At 21.8% G+C, this 17,186-nt stretch overlaps 2 protein-coding genes across 3 annotated transcripts; one reads left to right on the top strand and one right to left on the bottom strand.

The window, feature by feature from the left end:
- Nucleotides 1-367: 367 nt before the first annotated feature.
- Nucleotides 368-1,959, bottom strand: LOC127284225 (uncharacterized). Its single transcript, XM_051309557.1, has 2 exons — nt 1,723-1,959; nt 368-736 (listed from the first exon to the last, which is right to left on the bottom strand). The coding sequence occupies exon 2, from the start codon at nt 734-736 to the stop codon at nt 497-499; it is 240 nt and encodes a 79-aa protein (XP_051165514.1). The 5' UTR covers nt 1,723-1,959; the 3' UTR covers nt 368-496.
- A 4,145-nt stretch (nt 1,960-6,104) lies between these two features.
- Nucleotides 6,105-14,359, top strand: LOC127284223 (uncharacterized). Of its 2 annotated transcripts, none has more exons than XM_051309555.1 (5): nt 6,105-6,184; nt 6,709-6,807; nt 9,434-9,527; nt 13,572-14,244; nt 14,318-14,359. In XM_051309555.1, the coding sequence occupies exons 2-5, from the start codon at nt 6,766-6,768 to the stop codon at nt 14,331-14,333; spliced, it is 825 nt and encodes a 274-aa protein (XP_051165512.1). In that variant the 5' UTR covers nt 6,105-6,184; nt 6,709-6,765; the 3' UTR covers nt 14,334-14,359. The 2 variants fall into 2 exon arrangements, with proteins under 2 accessions (XP_051165512.1, XP_051165513.1); XM_051309556.1 differs by having other exon boundaries at nt 6,142-6,184; nt 6,520-6,807.
- The last annotated feature ends 2,827 nt before the right edge of the window (nt 14,360-17,186 follow it).

The raw sequence follows: 17,186 nt of genomic DNA, 5'->3' as shown, positions 1-17,186 counted from the left end.
TATTAAGTAAAAAAAAAATTAATAGTATATACATGAATTGTTTTCAAATTCGAAAAAAAATGTTTTTTCTAATTTTTTTTTTTAATTAATAATTTGAGCAAATTAAATATAGTTTCAATGGCACAATTAAAAAATTTGTCAGTTTTATTTTCTCTTGAATTAGTAATAAAAATGAATAAAATTGTATAATTATTTAAAATACATTTTGAAATTATTATTGTACAGTAATATTCACTTAATATTTGTAATTGCTACTGAATAATGAAAATTCAGTATATCAATTAAAGTAAAAAAAAAAATGTGAATTTTACCATACTGACTAGTTTTCATTGGCATTAATATTGATGCTTTTTTTAAATAAAAAAAATTAAAAAAAAAAAAATATTGAAATTTCTATAGCTAAATCTCGTTTTTTCTAATTGAGTATTATTTTTTAAATTCTATATTTTAAAAATAATTCTATATAAATGTAATGATTTTTTTTTTCTGTTAATCGTCATTGATTTAAATAAACAAGATCACCACCTCGAAACATTGACTCGATCATTGACTTCCGGTTGAACTTTTCACCTCTTGACTTCATAATAGCAAGGAAATGTTGATATCTTTTCCATGCGGTCACAGAGGCAGCCTCATTTTCTGGTCCACTGGTTTCACTCTTGAACTTATCGTACACTTCCGGACACTGATATGTCATTGCCGGTGTTTGACAAGCACTTTCTGTATCCGGAATCATCTTTAATAAAGCAGATCATAATAATTAATAATAAAAAAAAAAAAAAACTAAAAAATGAATATAAAATTATTAATATATTATTTTTAAAATAATTAATAATAATTTTCAAAAATTTACTTGAAACAGCAAACAGGTTTCACTAGAATAGCCAAAAAATATTTAACTGAAACAAATAAAATTTTTCCTACTACACTGAAAAAAAAATTTATTTGATTCAAATACTCGATTACTTGACTATATTATCAAATAAATATTTATTTGTATCAAATAATTATTATTTGAGTCAATTAAATGGTATTTGTTTCAAGTACAGAAATTATTGGTTCAAATACAATTTATTTAATTCAAATAAAAATTATTTGGTTCAAATACAATTTATTTAATTCAAATAAAAATTATTTGGTTCAAATAAATATTTATTTGATAATACACAAGTAATCGAGTATTTGAATCAAATAAATTTTTTTTTCAGTGTATACAGTAAAATGTTTCGCTGTTTCAGGTAAATTTTTTTTTTCCATTTAAAAAAATAAAATTATTATAAAAATTCCATGCTATTGGGGTGCATTTTAAAAGAAGGAAAGAAATAAAATTTTATCGAAAAAAAAGAGAAAATATTTCAGGGATTTACAAAATTTTATTATTATATTATGTAACAAGACTTTAAATTCATTAAAAACAATGTTTTCACAGGGTGTAGTACAATCATGTAACTCTCAGTTTGAACCCCCTGAAATCAATACACGAAGAGCGTTATACAATATTGCTAAGGATTCCTCGATAACCAACAGATTTATATGATCAGAATTGAAATTTCATACAAGAAAAAAAATACATTTTTTTATTACAAAAATTATTAATAAAAAATTTTCTATAAATTATTTAAACTATTTTTTTTTTACAAAAATAGTAAATATTTTTTATCTTTCGTAAATGATTTAATTTTTTCTTTTTATATTATTGTAACATTTTTTTTTTTTACTTACATTTTTTTTATTGTTATTAAAAATTGATGATGCGGTAAAATTTTTTTTTTTTTTTTTTTTTTTCTCGGTTTTATCTCACTTTTATATATATATTTGTAAAATTATAAAATATATTAATAGAAATAAAAATGAAAATTTTTGTGCATTATAGTTTAACTGAATGTGACTGAATGATGACTGAAAGAAAAACGAAATGACGCTTTGGTATCAGCTGGGGTAGAGACGACGCCCCCTCTACAAGAATTGTCAGACTCCGAAGCCCACATGTGGGGGCCATATGGGGCCGATTCTATACGACAAAGAATACTTTCGACTGGCCTTTTTTCATTTGCCTTGCCTATATACAATATATATATATTGGTATTACCCCCCCCCCCAATACTCAGATCCTTCCGGATTAATGTTTCAAAATTGACCAAAAAAAATTTATTTGATTCAAATAATCGGTTTTATTATCAAATAAATATTTACTTGAATCAAATAGATATTTTCTTGAATCAAATAAATATTAACTTAAATCAAAGAAATATTTGTTTGAATCAAATAATCGGTTTTATTATCAAATAAATATTTACATGAATCAAATAGATATTTACTTGAATCAAATAGATATTTACTTGAATCAAATAAATATTAACTTAAATCAAAGAAATATTTATTTGAATCAAAAAAAATAATTATTTGAACCAAAGAAATATTTAATTGAACCAAATAATTTTTATTTGAATTAAATAAATTATACATATATATAAGAATTAATAATTTCTCTATTTGAAAGAAATATAATTTATTGAATCACAATTATAAAATTTATTTTGTTCAAGTAAATATTTATTTATTAATGGTCAAGTAAATTATTTGAATTAAATAAAAAAAACAACATTTTTCCTTCAATACGTCATAATTGAGAGCTGAATTATTCTTTATGTATAGGGGATGCTGGCATATACAGATATATAGTTCTTTATACAATAAGTCAACCAGATGTCTCACATATATATATAGAGAGAGAGAAAAATATCTTTTGAGAAAATATATCTTACCTGCATTTCGAATATTCTAAACAATATTTATATCAAGAAAAATATTTCAAAAATATAAATTTTACAAGACTGTAACTATTTTATGGAAAAAAAAATGTCTGGTTAGAAATAACTAGAAATTTTGATTTTAACGGAAATAAAAACTATTTTTTTTTTACTAGAAATATTAAAATAAATTCCTGTTACATCTTTGTTTATACTAAAAATGACTAATCTCTCTCTAAATCTAAATTAGCTACTAATTTAAATTATTAAAGAATTTTCACTAATTTTTAATTAATTTTTACTAAAACTTTAGTTAAAAAATTTACAACTACTAAATCAAATAGTAATATTTTTAATTAAAAATTAGTAAAAATTCTTAGTAATTTGAATTAGTAGCTTATTTTTCACTAATTTTTTATTAATTTTTACTAAAACTTTAGTTAAAAAATTTAAAACTACTAAATCAAATAGTAATATTTTTAATTAAAAATTAGTAAAAATTCTTAGTAATTTGAATTAGTAGCTCATTTTTCACTAATTTTTAATTAATTTTTACTAAAACTTTAGTTAAAACATTTAAAAACTACTAAATCAAATTGTAATATTTTTAATTAAAAATTAGTAAAAATTCTTAGTAATTTGAATTAGAAACTCATTTTTCACTAATTTTTAATTAATTTTTACTAAAACTTTAGTTAAAACATTTAAAAACTACTAAATCAAATAGTAATATTTTTAATTAAAAATTAGTAAAAATTCTTAGTAATTTGAATTAGTAGCTCATTTTTCACTAATTCTTTAGAGAGATTGATATAGTAGAAAACTAGTAATTCGTTTATTAAAGTTTACTAATTGAAATAATGACCCTACTAAATGATTTAGTAATTTTCTACTAATTTTTTGGTAATTTAAACTAATTCTTAGACATTTTTGACTAATTCAACTGCGCCAATTCGTTCTCTCTAAATCTGAATAAAAAATCTCTACAAATTTAAAATTATAGTGACTCACTTTTTGCTTTAGAATTAGTGAAATTTTACTAATTGTTAGTAAAACTTACTAATAATTAGAAAAAAATTTACTAATTCAGAAGCAAAAAGTGATTCACTAATTCAAATTAGTAAAAAAATTTTACTAATTGCACTTTAGAAAGTTCATTAAATATAAATTAGTAACTAATTTTTAATCAAAAATAACTAATCAAAATAGAAGAAAACTATTAATTCATTTATTAAATTTTACTAATTGAAAGCATTACTAAAATAATTTAATAATTTTCCACTAATTCTTAGCAATTTTTGACTTTATTAGTAAAAACGGTTAAAAAAAAACTATTTTTTCTGACTAGAAATATTAAAATAAATTCCTGTTACATCTTTGTTTATACTAAAAATGACTATAATCTCTCTAAATCTGAATTAGTGAAAAGTGAGCTACTAATTTAAATTATTAAAGAATTTTCACTAATTTTTAATAATTTTTTACTAAAACTTTAGTTAAAACATTTAAAAACTACTAAATCAAATAGTAATATTTTTAATTAAAAATTAGTAAAAATTCTTAGTAATTTGAATTAGTAGCTCATTTTTCACTAATTCTGATTGATAGTAGAAAACTAGTAATTCGTTTATTAAAGTTTACTAATTGAAATAATGACCTTACTAAATTTAGTAATTTTCTACTAATTTTTGGTAATTTAAACTAATTCTTAGACATTTTTAACTAATTCAACTGTAAAATTTTACTAATAATAATAATAATTAGAAAAAATTTACTAATTCAGAAGCAAAAAATGATTCACTAATTGAAATTAGTAAAAAAAATTTACTAATTGAAATTTAGAATTTCATTAAATATAAATTAGTAACTAATTTTTAATCAAAACTAATCAATAGAAGAAAACTAATTCATTTATTAAATTTTACTAATTGAAAGCATTACTAAAATAATTTAATAATTTTCCAACTAATTCTTAGTAATTTTTGACATTATTAGTCAAAACTGTTAATAATTCATTTTAATGAACAAATCAACACAGTTGAATTTGTCAAAAATGATTAATTCAGATTTATAGAGAGTAGAATATTTTTTTTTTTATACAAATTTCTCTTTTGTTTATAACAAAAAAAAAAAAAGTGGAAAAAAAATTTTGTATATTTGTTTGAAAGTACCATCGAATCGAAGCAGGTGAAGCATTTAAATAATACCACCGAACAGGTGAAATAGCACCTGTGTTTCTGATTCTGCATGTATATATAGTACTTTATATACCTATATAGAGATCTTTTCCAGTCTTATGTGTATTTTAATAAATTATTTTCATATTCACAATAATTCATAACATAAAGCACTGATTATTAATTATTCAATAAAATAAAAAAAAAAAAAAAAAACATGTAAAAATGATTTTTTAAAGAAAGTTAATAATTTTAAAATTTCTTTTTTTTATTATCATATACGAATAAATAATTCGAAATAATTAATAATAATATTAAATTATTTTTCTTTAAAATTATTGCAAAAAAAATTTTGCGCCTAAAAAAAACTAGAGTAGAATTTATTTATCTCTATATACCCTTTAGAGAAAGTATATATATATATATATAATCGTTATCAAATATTGTGAATCTTGAGCTTATTATTGGTTTTATAAGAGGGGGTTGATTGTAACTGGATTGGTTAAAAGTAAAATGCTTCTTCGTATAAGGGGAAGGGACTGAAGGCAGCTGTGAATGCGATCCATTCAGTGCCGAGATAAAAATTATAAAAACCCTCTTCAAAAAAAATTTTTTTCTTCCTTAAATTTTCATTTAGTTACATGAAAACTAATTTTTTTTAAACTAAGAATTATTTTTCTAAGTTCAAGCAAAATTTCTAGTTTTTCTATCGAGAGAGCCTCAGTAAATCGAATGTGTTTGCGACAACTAAACAAATTATTTATGTATATACTGTATCCAACAATTTTTGAAAAGGGACTCAAAATCTTTACAAATAAATGTGAGAAATGCATAACAAAAAATAAAAAAAAAATTAAAAAAAAAATGATACGAAAAATCTGAATAAAAAAATGAGTTAGTACTTTAAATTAGTAAGAATTTTCACTAATTTTTAGTCGCACTTTTTACTAAAATTTTAGTCAAAAAAAAAATTTTAAACTACTAAATAAAATAGTAATATATTTTACTAATAATTAGTAAACATTCTTACTAATGTGAATTAGTACTTTTCACTAATTCAAATTTAGAGAGTAGTTTATTTTTTTTTTTTTGGGTGAAAATTGTAGATACCCTGTTTTTCATAAGTAGTACCTACGACCCTGAACCGGCAACTGCAAACTGGTGTTTCGACCTGCTCTACACGTCTCTTTCTGTACAGTGGTACCAGAACCTTTTCAGTAGTAGTAGGTCGATGGATCGTAGCGGCCACCCAATATCGTGAGCCTAAGCTCGCGACTTTATCAACATAAATATATAAAAAAAAAAAAAAAAAAAAATTCAATTAAAAAAAAGAGAGAGAGAGAAAAAAAAAGGAAAGTGCGCGAATTCGCCGATAACTAAAAAACAATACATCGGCGAATACGTGTCATTATCAATTTCTTTCCTTCTCTTTTACTTTTCCATTTTCAATTATTCTCTTCACCCCCCCCCCCCAACCCTCTTTCTCTCTCTTTCTCTCTCTCACTATGTAAACATATATATATTTAAATTTCCACCTCCCTTACTAAAATATTTCCACCATATTTTCTGGGATTTTCTCTTCTCTCATCAAGGACATTTTACATAATTTGATTTTCCCTTTTTGTCGAGAAAATAAACTTTTTTTTTTTTTTCTTTTTAAATTTTCCACTTCTATTCATTTAAATGATATAATTGATTTTATATGAATTTATGACTGTGATATATATCGTTGAATGCTGTCTTTCTTCATTACAAATAAAAAAAAAAAAAAAAAAAAAAAGTGAGGTGTATTGAGAGTTGTGGGCGATAAGTGATCGTTGTTGGTGCCAAGATTCATCATGAGAAACAACAGCGACATAATGGAGGATAATACATCTGAGGTAATAGAATTATCAATTTTTTAAATATTCAAATTTTTCAATAAAAAAAAATGTTTAAATCATTTAAAAAAAAAAAATTGATAATTAAATTGACTGACTAATAAATTTAAATTAATAATAGAAAAGAAAATAAATCTGTTTATTAATGCGATAATTAAATTTGTTTTAAATATAATTTTTTAATAAAAAAAAAATTATTTTAACTTTTTGACCTATTTATAAAACAATGAATTATTATTGGCTATTATTATTATTATGGATAACAATTGCTTTATTTGCAGATGATTGAAATTAAAGAAATATATAGCTTTATGAGTGATATAAATTCAAATATATAAAGGAGAGAATGTATTTATTGAAATATTCTATATAACATACTTGTACTTGTCGAACTCGTTTGTCAAGTAGTTTGCAATTAATATTTTTATTGTTATCGAAAGAGAAACAAAAAAAATGATTATCCCATAAAAATTATTATTTAGAATTTTTTTTATTTCAAATTATTTTATTAGAAAAAATTATTTTTTAGACTTTATATGTGATTCGAATTTTTTTTATGACAGAAATTCCAATTCATCAAATTTTAATTTGTCCGAACTTTTATTTGTCCGAATTTTAATTTGTCCGAACTTTTATTTGTCTGAATTTTAATTTGTCCGAACTTTTATTTGTCCGAATTTTAATTTGTCCGAATTTTAATTAGTCCAAATTTACATTTTTCCAAAATTACAAATGACCGAATAAACAATTGACAGAAAGATTTAGGCAGAATTTTTCAAAATTTCACCAATAATAATCTCGCGATAATTTCTAATTGGTCCAATTTTTTGGAAAAATTGCGCCAAAATCTTTCTGTCGATTCATTTGTTCGGCAATTTATAATTTCGGGGGAAAAAAAGGAAAATTCGTACAATTCGAATTTTTTAATGACAGAAATTCCAATTCATCGAATTTTAATTTGTCCGAACTTTTATTTGTCCGAATTTACATTTGTCCAAAATTAAAAATGACCGAATAAACAAACGACAGAAAGATTACGGCACAATTTTCCAAAATTTCACCAATAATAATCTCGCGATAATTTCTAATTGTTCAATTTTTTGGAAAAATTGCGCTAAAATCTTTCTCTTGATTCATTGTTCGGCAATTTATAATTTCGGAAAAAAGAAGGAAAATTCGTACAATTGGAATTTTGTAATGACAGAAATTCCAATTTATCAAATTTTAATTTGTCCAAACTTTTATTTGTCCGAACTTTTATTTGTCTGAATTTTAATTTGTCCGAACTTTTATTTGTCCGAATTTACATTTGTCCAAAAGTAAAAATGACCGAATAAACAAACGACAGAAAGATTACGGCACAATTTTTCAAAATTTCACCAATAATAATCTCGCGATAATTTCTAATTGGTCCAATTTTTTGGAATAATTGCGCCAAAATCTTTCTGTCGATTCATTTGTTCGGCAATTTATAATTTCGGAAAAAAAAAAAGGAAAATTCATACAATTCGAATTTTTTAATGACAGAAATTCCAATTATTCATTGAATTTTAATTTGTCCGAACTTTTATTTGTCCTAATTTTAATTTGTCCGAATTTTAATTTTTCAGAATTTTTAAATGTACGAATTTTTAAAACGTCGAATTTTCATTTTTTTCCAAAAATTATATAAATGTCCGAACAATGAATCGACAGAAAGATTTTGGCGCAAATGAAAATTCGTATACAAATCGGTAAAAAAAAAATTTAAATGACTGTAAAATAAAAATTCTGTCAAAAATTCGGTGGCTAAAAATTTTATATAAAAATCCGAAATTATTGTCAAATGCTAATTCGAAAATTGAAAATTCGTCTAAATACTAATTTGTATTTTTAATAAAATACTTCAAAAAAAATTCGATTAATGATTTTTTTTTTTTTGAATATTTTTGAAAATCGAATTAAAAATCACTTCCTGTTTTTGTAATTAATTTCGCACTTTCTCCTATATCCAGTAGGCAACAAGGCTATAGTACCATTTTTTTGCCACTACTTCCAAAGGTATTTGGAAAATATATATATATATATATATATATATATAATAAAAGTAGAAACTGTAAAATTGAATATAGCAAAGATAAATCGACTTAACTCGTAAAATTTTGGGAAAATATTTTTCAAGTTTTACGCTACCGTAAACCGTAAAGACCCCTAGTGCGATTCTTAAAGTAAAAGTCAAAAATTGAAAAGTAAGAAGGATTCTCAATACAAATTGCCACTGAAGAAGAAGAAGAAGAAAAAAGGGAGGAAGCATACAATAAATAATGTTGTAAAATTGGGCCTTCCGGGGACCCATCCTTATAATATAGAAAGAGAGGTAGTAGCGGACGTTTGTCTATTTTGAAAAACCACCAACATCAACTTTATGACCTTCAACAGTGGGTCACTGGGAAAATTGGTCACTGAAAATTTGGGTCGTAAATAATTTCTCATACTTTTGGCAAAAATGTCAAAAATTTCTCTATGTGTGGCAATTTTTTTTTTTTTTTTTTTATTAAAAATCCATTGAATTTAGTGACAAAAAAAAAATTTTATATTTAATTTATAATTATAAAAATCTAATTTCTAATTTTTTTTTTTGTTTCAGGATACAATGATGGATTGTGGAGAAGATGAAAAGGAACTTGATGATTTAATGGAATTGGCAGCAAATATTGCAAATTCCTCACCTAGTATTAAAGGTAATTTTATAAATAATTAAATTTTATACCTAATTCAGTGAATAAATAAATTTTTATTAGTAACAAAAAAGAAAAGGAGAATAAAATAGAATTTCAATTTTTCCAATAATGAAAAACTTTTTATTATAGTAGAGTTTTGAAAAACTAAGAAGAGTTTTCTTTTATATATGGCATATTTCTTTTAGGAATAAAATGTAGAATTTTCCTCTCTTCATCGAGATAAAAAAAAAAAAAACAGAACAAGCTCTCGTAATCTTTCAATACTTTTATCCCATTCCATTACATTCACGAATTCAATTTTTCTTTTCCTTTCAGATATTTTATTTTCTTCCATTATTTTTTTTTTCTCGAAATATTGAAAAAAAAATCAACTTCAAACCATATTTGAAAATTGAATGTATTGTTGTTACAATCAAATATCAATGTAGTAGTTTATAATCAATAATATAAATATTTTGATTAGTAAGCAATAATAATTATTTATTAATTTATAATTATTAATTTTTTTTTTATTATTATTTATTATTTTATAATTAAAAAAATTATATTTTACATCCATGAAAAATTATTATAATCGATACAAATCAATTAAAATTAAAATAACATTGCGATATCGGTCAAAATCCATAATACGGGGATTCCCTTGAAATTGGCTTTATTCTATTGGCCAATATTCATTAATATTGCGCACGCGCACTTTCTCTCATAAATGAAAAACAAAAAAGCATTCTTTGAATAATTTTCGCATGCAATAATATTCAAATTTGTTTTACTAATAAATTAATGTTTCAAAAAAGTTTAATTTACAACGCTTCGGAAATTATTATTAATAATAATCATAATAATAATAATTAAAATAATAATAGTAATAATAATAGTAATAATAATAATAATAATAATAATAATAATAATAATAATAATAATAATAATAATAATAGTAATAATAATAATAATAATAATAATAATAATAATAATAATAATAATGTGTTTTAACGCCATAGTCGTCCCTTTAAATTTAAATACAAAAATTAATTTCGATAAGAAGGGAGACATTTAAATCTTGCTATCCCTGTGGGAACGTCCAGTAAAAGTTTGAATTGGCACAAGTGAGACTTTTGATAAAAAAAAAAAAAAATAACAAAGAATTTTACCCCTCGGTCCAGGCTATTTCAGACATTGAATTAGAAAAAAAAATTACATTCAGTTTTTTTTTTGTAAACAAAATTTCTCAAAATACACTGGAAAAAAAAATTTTATAATTTTATAATATTTTATTTCAAATAATTTGTTACTTGACTATATTATCAAAAAAAAAAAGAAAAAATTTGTTTAATTATTATTTGAGTCAATTAACTGGTATTTGTTTTTTGTAAATACAGAAATTATTTCATTCAAGTAAATATTTATTTGATAAATATAGTCGAAGTAATTCGGATTATTTCAATCAAATAAATTTTTATCACTGTATTTAATTTAATACAAATTTAATTAATTTAATACAAATTTAATTAATTTATTTAATTTAATTAATTTATTTAATTTAATTTAATAAAAATTAAATAAAAAAAAAAAGAGATTTTGTTGAAACGGACAAATTTCAAGGTTAATTCCACCCCCCACGGACAGTTGGAATAATTTTTGTTCCCAGGAGCAGGTAACCCCCTACCTGTCGACCCCTAGGCTATCGTTGAACGTTTTAGGGGTGCGCGAGAATTTCTTTTTGTGTATATAATATGCACTTATAATATGTGTATACAGAAGTTGAGAATGTCGGGACGACGCGACATATATATATATATATATATATATATATATATATATATATATATATATATCTCCAAAATGTGAGAGTCGTGCGAAACTTTTGTTTAGGAAGAGGGCAACTTGTGACAGGTATTTCCCATGGGACGTTTCTGGAGCATGATTCCCACAGGACCTCAAGTAAAAATTATTATTGATATCAGTATAAATTTCTTCTCCTAAAGTGGACGTTGATAAAATTATCGAAATTTTCATTTTTTAAATTTAACATTTGACAATAATGTCTTATTTTTCTACGCAAATTTTAAATTAAAAAAAATTTTAATTCACAGAAATTCCAATTCATCGAATTTTAATTTGTCCGCGAATTTATTATTTATTAAAATTTTTAATTGTACAAATTTTTAAAACGCCGAATTTTTTTTTCTGAAATTATAAATGGGCCGAACAATGAATATATCAACAGAAAGATTTTGGTGCAATTTTTCAAAAAATTTCTACCAATTATAAATTATCAAAATTATCATTGGTCAATTTTTAAAATTTCCGCCGTTAATAATGTTTCTGTCGATTATCATATTTGTTCGGTCATTTGTACTTTTGGACAAAATTTAAATTCGCAGGCCTCGGATCATAAGACTTTTTCGACTATTTCCGACTTTTTTTGACTTATTTTAATAAAATGCGACTTTTTCGACTTTTTTTTACTTTAAAAAAAAATTTTTTTTAAATAAAATACGTTTTTTTTAGTATAAAATAAAAATCTTCTTCAGATCTTCTTTATTTCAATTATTTAACAAATTTTTAACTAAAATACTCTTCACTAAATTAATTATTTTTAATAATTTTATTGAAATTCATCACAAATTCAATAATCTCAAAAAAAATTATCACCTATTTTTAATTGAAAATCAAATAAAATTCAATTATTTAAAAAAATTTCAATTAACAATCAACTAAAAATCAATTCTTTTCAAAATTTTCAATTCAAAATCAAAGAAAATTCAATTATTTTTAAAATTTTCAATTCAAAATCAACTAAAAATTCAATTATTATCCTAAATTTCAATGCAAAATTAATTATTATCAAAATTTTCAATCAAAAATCAACTAAAATTAAATTATTATCCAAAATTTTAATTGAAATTCAATTATTTTTCAAAATTTCAATTCAAAATCAAAGAAAATTGAATTATTTTTTAAATTTTCAATTCAAAATTTTTTAAAATTCAATTATTTAAAAGAATTTCAATTAAAAATCAACTAAAACTCAATTCTTTTCAAAATTTTCAATTCAAAATCAACTAAAAATTTAATTATTATCCTAAATTTCAATTCAAATTAATTATTATCAAAATTTTCAATCAAAAATCAACTAAAATTAAATTATTATCCAAAATTTCAATTGAAATTCAATTATTTTTCAAAATTTCAATTCAAAATCTATTAAAATTTAATTATTTTCCAAATTTTCAATTCAAAATCATAGAAAAATCAATTATTTTCCAAATTTTCAATTCAAAATCAAAGAAAATTCAATTATTTTCCAAATTTTCAATCAAAAATCAACTAAAATTAAATTATTATCCAAAATTTCAATTGAAATTCAATTATTTTTCAAAAATTTAACTTTAAACCTTCCAAAATTATTATTATTTAAAAAATAATTTTATTTAAAAATCTGTAAAATATTTTTGTTAAAATAAAAAAAATCGACTTATTCGATTTTATTTTTGAAATATAAATCCACTAAAACGACTTTTTTTTGTGCCTTTAAGTCGATCCGAGGCCTAAATTCGTAATTTTAAAAATTTATATACAAATTAAAATTCGATGATTTGAAATATTAAAAAAATAATAATAATAATAATAACTGAATTATTAAAACTTGTATATATATCATCTCATTGAATTTTACATAATATAAAGAAATATTGCTTCTATGAAAAAGTTTTCTCTATGTAAATTCCAATTTCATGTCGTACAAAAGTATATACATAAAAAATTATGCGACCTCCATAAAAGATTTATATGGAAAACAGTAATTATAACAAAGTCCTCGAGAATAATAAATGATGTAAATATATATTACGTTTTCATAAAAGGGTTTTTCAACTTTTTTAATTTTTAAAGCAAACTTTTGTTCTTAAAAAGTGACTATATTTTTATTTTATTACATTAAACATTTTAATTAAAACTTGACAACTATATTTGGAATAGTTATACAATTTAAGTTTCAATAATAATAATAATAATAATAATAATTTTTTTTCTTTTTTGCAGACGCTGCCGAGAGATTATTAACACTATTAGGTGTTGACGAAGAAAATGATGATTTTTCATCAGAAGATGAAGGCGTTGAAATTGATTTAGATGAAATTGATGACGATGAAGATGGAAAAAAAAATTCTAGTCTACTTCAACAATTGGCAGTTTCATTAGCTCAAGAATTAAAATTTACACAAAGAAAAAATATTCATTCCACGACAAGAACAACAATTCAAAATAATTCATTATTTGAAAATTGTGATGTTGAAAAAAATATTCAACATATGAATCTTAGTCAAGAATCATCATTTTTACATCATCATCATCATCATCATAATAAAAAAAATGATTTATATTTAGAAACAAAAAATGAGGGTTATTCATCATATGAATTTAAATCATTTGGCAAAACATTTTGTGAATCATCATCAAAACGTGAATTATTAAAAAAAAATAAAAAATCACCCTACTCGCGAGTTAATAGAACAGATGGATCTCAAATAAAAATGAAAGACAATAAATTATTGAATTTGGAATCGAATTTAAATTCTTGGAATGCCGGCTGGGAATCGTGTGCTTCTGAAACATTGCGTTATTTAGTTGTGGACGAGGGTCTATCACCCCATCATCCAACTGTTGTGGCTATGAGAAATCATCTCGATTTACAAAGAGAACAAGCTTTTTTAAGGTATATGTATGAATTGTAAAATTTTTCCATTTTTTTTTGTGAATCATAAAAATTAACTAACCAAAATTTTCAGGTCCGGAAGCCATTGACTTTTTTAATCAAAAAAAATGAAAAACGCTTTCCTTAACGCTTATGAAAAAAAAATATATATATATATATATTTTAGAAAAATAGATTCCAGATTTATTCGTCATTAAAATATATGATCAATATAAAATGAACGTTTGGAAGTCGTTAGGGGCTGTGCTAAATGTAGATCCTTTGTTTAATTAATTAATTAATTAATTAATTTTCAACAATAATAAGGGGATTTGTACAATTTCATTTGTTATCGATATTTACAATTTTATAAAAATTTCAAGAAACGTATTTTCGATCACCTGCCGTATGACAAAGCAGGAATAGAAAATTAAAAAAAAAAAAAAAAAAGTTTCATTATAAAATGTAAAAAAGTTATTTCAAATATAAATTTTGAAATAGTGCTAAAAAAAAAAAATGATACAGAAAAAAAATTATAATTAAAAATAAATAATTTTCAAAAAAAGTTTCTGATTTTTAACATCGACAATATTTGTATCGTTATTTGCTGTATATTAAAGTCAACAATAATTAAATTCGATTGATTTCTATTCGATGACAATCTTGATAAAAGAAACACAATTTCTGTCATCTATAATGTACATATGTATAATATGGTTTTAACTTATAATTGTTACTTTTACAATGAATAATTGTAGATAAATAAATTACTGCGATATCTACTTAGAAAAATTCTTTGAGATTTTTTTTTTTCAACAAAAATTGTATTTCCTGAAAAAAATCCTTTTTTTTACTGTGTAATTAAAAATGAAAAATTTTATAACGAAAAAAAGGAAAGAAAAAGAAGAAAAAAAAAGTTGACCGACTTTGAAGGAATGTTGAAGAGACTTTTCTATTGTTATAGGGGTGGATTAAAGAAATCTCTCTCTCTCTCTCTTTTTGTGTTTTCACTGCGCGAACCAAATGGCACGCGACCATTACGAATAGAAAAAGATGAGGATCTTTTTTTTTTTTTGGGTTTGTGTTGAAATTTTTTGGGGAAAAGTTGCTCATCATTTTTAATGGGACTTAAAAATTCTACGCCAATGGGGCATCTGGCGTGGTTTCGTAGCACATGCCATGCATCTGCTCTTCGAAGTACTTTTGTTGCCTTCGACATCTCTAGACTCGGACCAAAATAATCCGAAGAAAACGGCTGTTGCTATGTTAGAATGGCCAGGGCATGTTTGGATTTCAAATTTACCCCGAAAAAAAAAGAATTCTCCGTAAAGGTGAATATTTCCGGATATATATGTATATAGTCTTGTGAATTCTTTCTTGAAAATACAATTTTTTTTTTGTTTTTTTGTTTTTAAATCCAATAATTACTTTTTATCTTCATTTTACTATTAAAATTTTGAATTAGTAAGAATTTTTGTTTACTCATTTAAATTTGGGAAAATTTCTCCTAATTTTTTCATTATTTTCACTTTTGTTAATAAAAATTTTTTATAAAAATATAAATATTACTGAATAGTAATATTATTTTTTTCAAATAGTAATATTTTATACTAAATATTAGTAAAAATTACTATTAATTTTTAGTCATTTTCATTTTTAAAGAGAAAATACTTTAAGAAAATTAAAAATATTACTAAATAGTAATACTTTTTTTAAAAATAGTAATATTTTATAGTAAAAATTAGTGAAAATTTCTACTAATTTCTAGTCATTTTCTATTTTTTTTTTACTCAAATTTTATTAAAAATCAAAATATTACTAAATAGTCATTCTTCTTTTTCAAAAAGTAATATTTATTACGAAAAAATTGTGGAAATTTTTACTAATTTTTAGTAATTTTCATTTTTTTAAACTAAAACTTTAGTAGAAACAAAAATTTTACTAAAAAGTAATATTTCATACTAAAAATTAGTGAAAATTTCTAGTAATTTTAGTAATTTTCATCTTTAAAAAAAACTTTAAGAAAATTAAAAATATTACTAAACAGTAATATTTTTTTTCAAAATAGTAATATTTTATACTAAAAATTAGTGAAAATTTCTACTAATTTCTAGTAATTTTCTATTTTTTTAATTAAAATTTTATTAAAAATCAAAATATTACTAAATAGTCATTCTTCTTTTTCAAATAGTAATATTTTATACAAAATATTGGTGGAAATTTTCACTAATTTTTAGTAATTTTCATTTTTTTAAACTAAAACTTTAGTAGAAACAAAAATTTTACTAAAAAGTAATATTTCATACTAAAAATTAGTGAAAATTTCTAGTAATTTTAGTAATTTTCATCTTTAAAAAAAACTTTAAGAAAATTAAAAATATTACTAAACATTAATATTTTTTTTCAAAATATTAATATTTTATACTAAAAATTAGTGAAAATTTCTACTAATTTCTAGTAATTTTCTATTTTTTTTTTTATTAAAATTTTATTAAAAATCAAAATATTACTAAATAGTCATTCTTCTTTTTCAAAAAGTAATATTTTATACAAAAAATTGGTTGAAATTTTCACTTAGTTTTAGTAATTTTCATCTTTAAAAAAAAAAACTTTAAGAAAATTCAGAATATTACTAAATAGTAATACTTTTTTTCAAACAGTAATATTTTATACTAAAAATTAGTGAAAATTTTACTAATTTTTAGTAATTTTCATTTTTTTAACTAAAATTTTAGTAGAAACAACAAATTTTACTAAATAGTAATAGTTTTCAAATCGTTTCAAATAGTAATATTTTATAGTAAAAATTAGTGAAAATTTCTACTAATTTCTAGTAATTTTCATTTTTTTAAAAAAAATTTTAGTTGAAACAACAAATTTTACTAAATAGTAATATTTTTCAAATTGTTTCAAATAGTAATGTTTTATACTAAATATTAGTGAAAATTTATACTAATTTTTAT

The sequence above is a fragment of the Leptopilina boulardi genome, unplaced genomic scaffold (genome assembly GCF_019393585.1).
Source record: "Leptopilina boulardi isolate dan_hultmark-lab unplaced genomic scaffold, ZJU_Lbou_2.1 LbouV2_32, whole genome shotgun sequence".
Classification (NCBI taxonomy): domain Eukaryota; kingdom Metazoa; phylum Arthropoda; class Insecta; order Hymenoptera; family Figitidae; genus Leptopilina; species Leptopilina boulardi.
The sequence above is the reverse complement of the archived record's forward strand: the minus strand, read 5'-3'. Positions and strand labels throughout refer to the sequence as shown.

What these genes read in the sequence shown, in the direction of transcription:
- LOC127284225 (XM_051309557.1), bottom strand. Translation starts at nt 736, where the DNA reads ATGATTCCGGATACAGAAAGTGCTTGTCAAACACCGGCAATGACATAT.
- LOC127284223 (XM_051309555.1), top strand. Translation starts at nt 6,766, where the DNA reads ATGAGAAACAACAGCGACATAATGGAGGATAATACATCTGAG. An exon ending in TGGAGGATAATACATCTGAG is followed by an intron (nt 6,808 to 9,433) that starts GTAATAGAATTA and finishes TTTTTGTTTCAG; the next exon opens with GATACAATGATGGATTGTGG. An exon ending in TTCCTCACCTAGTATTAAAG is followed by an intron (nt 9,528 to 13,571) that starts GTAATTTTATAA and finishes TCTTTTTTGCAG; the next exon opens with ACGCTGCCGAGAGATTATTA.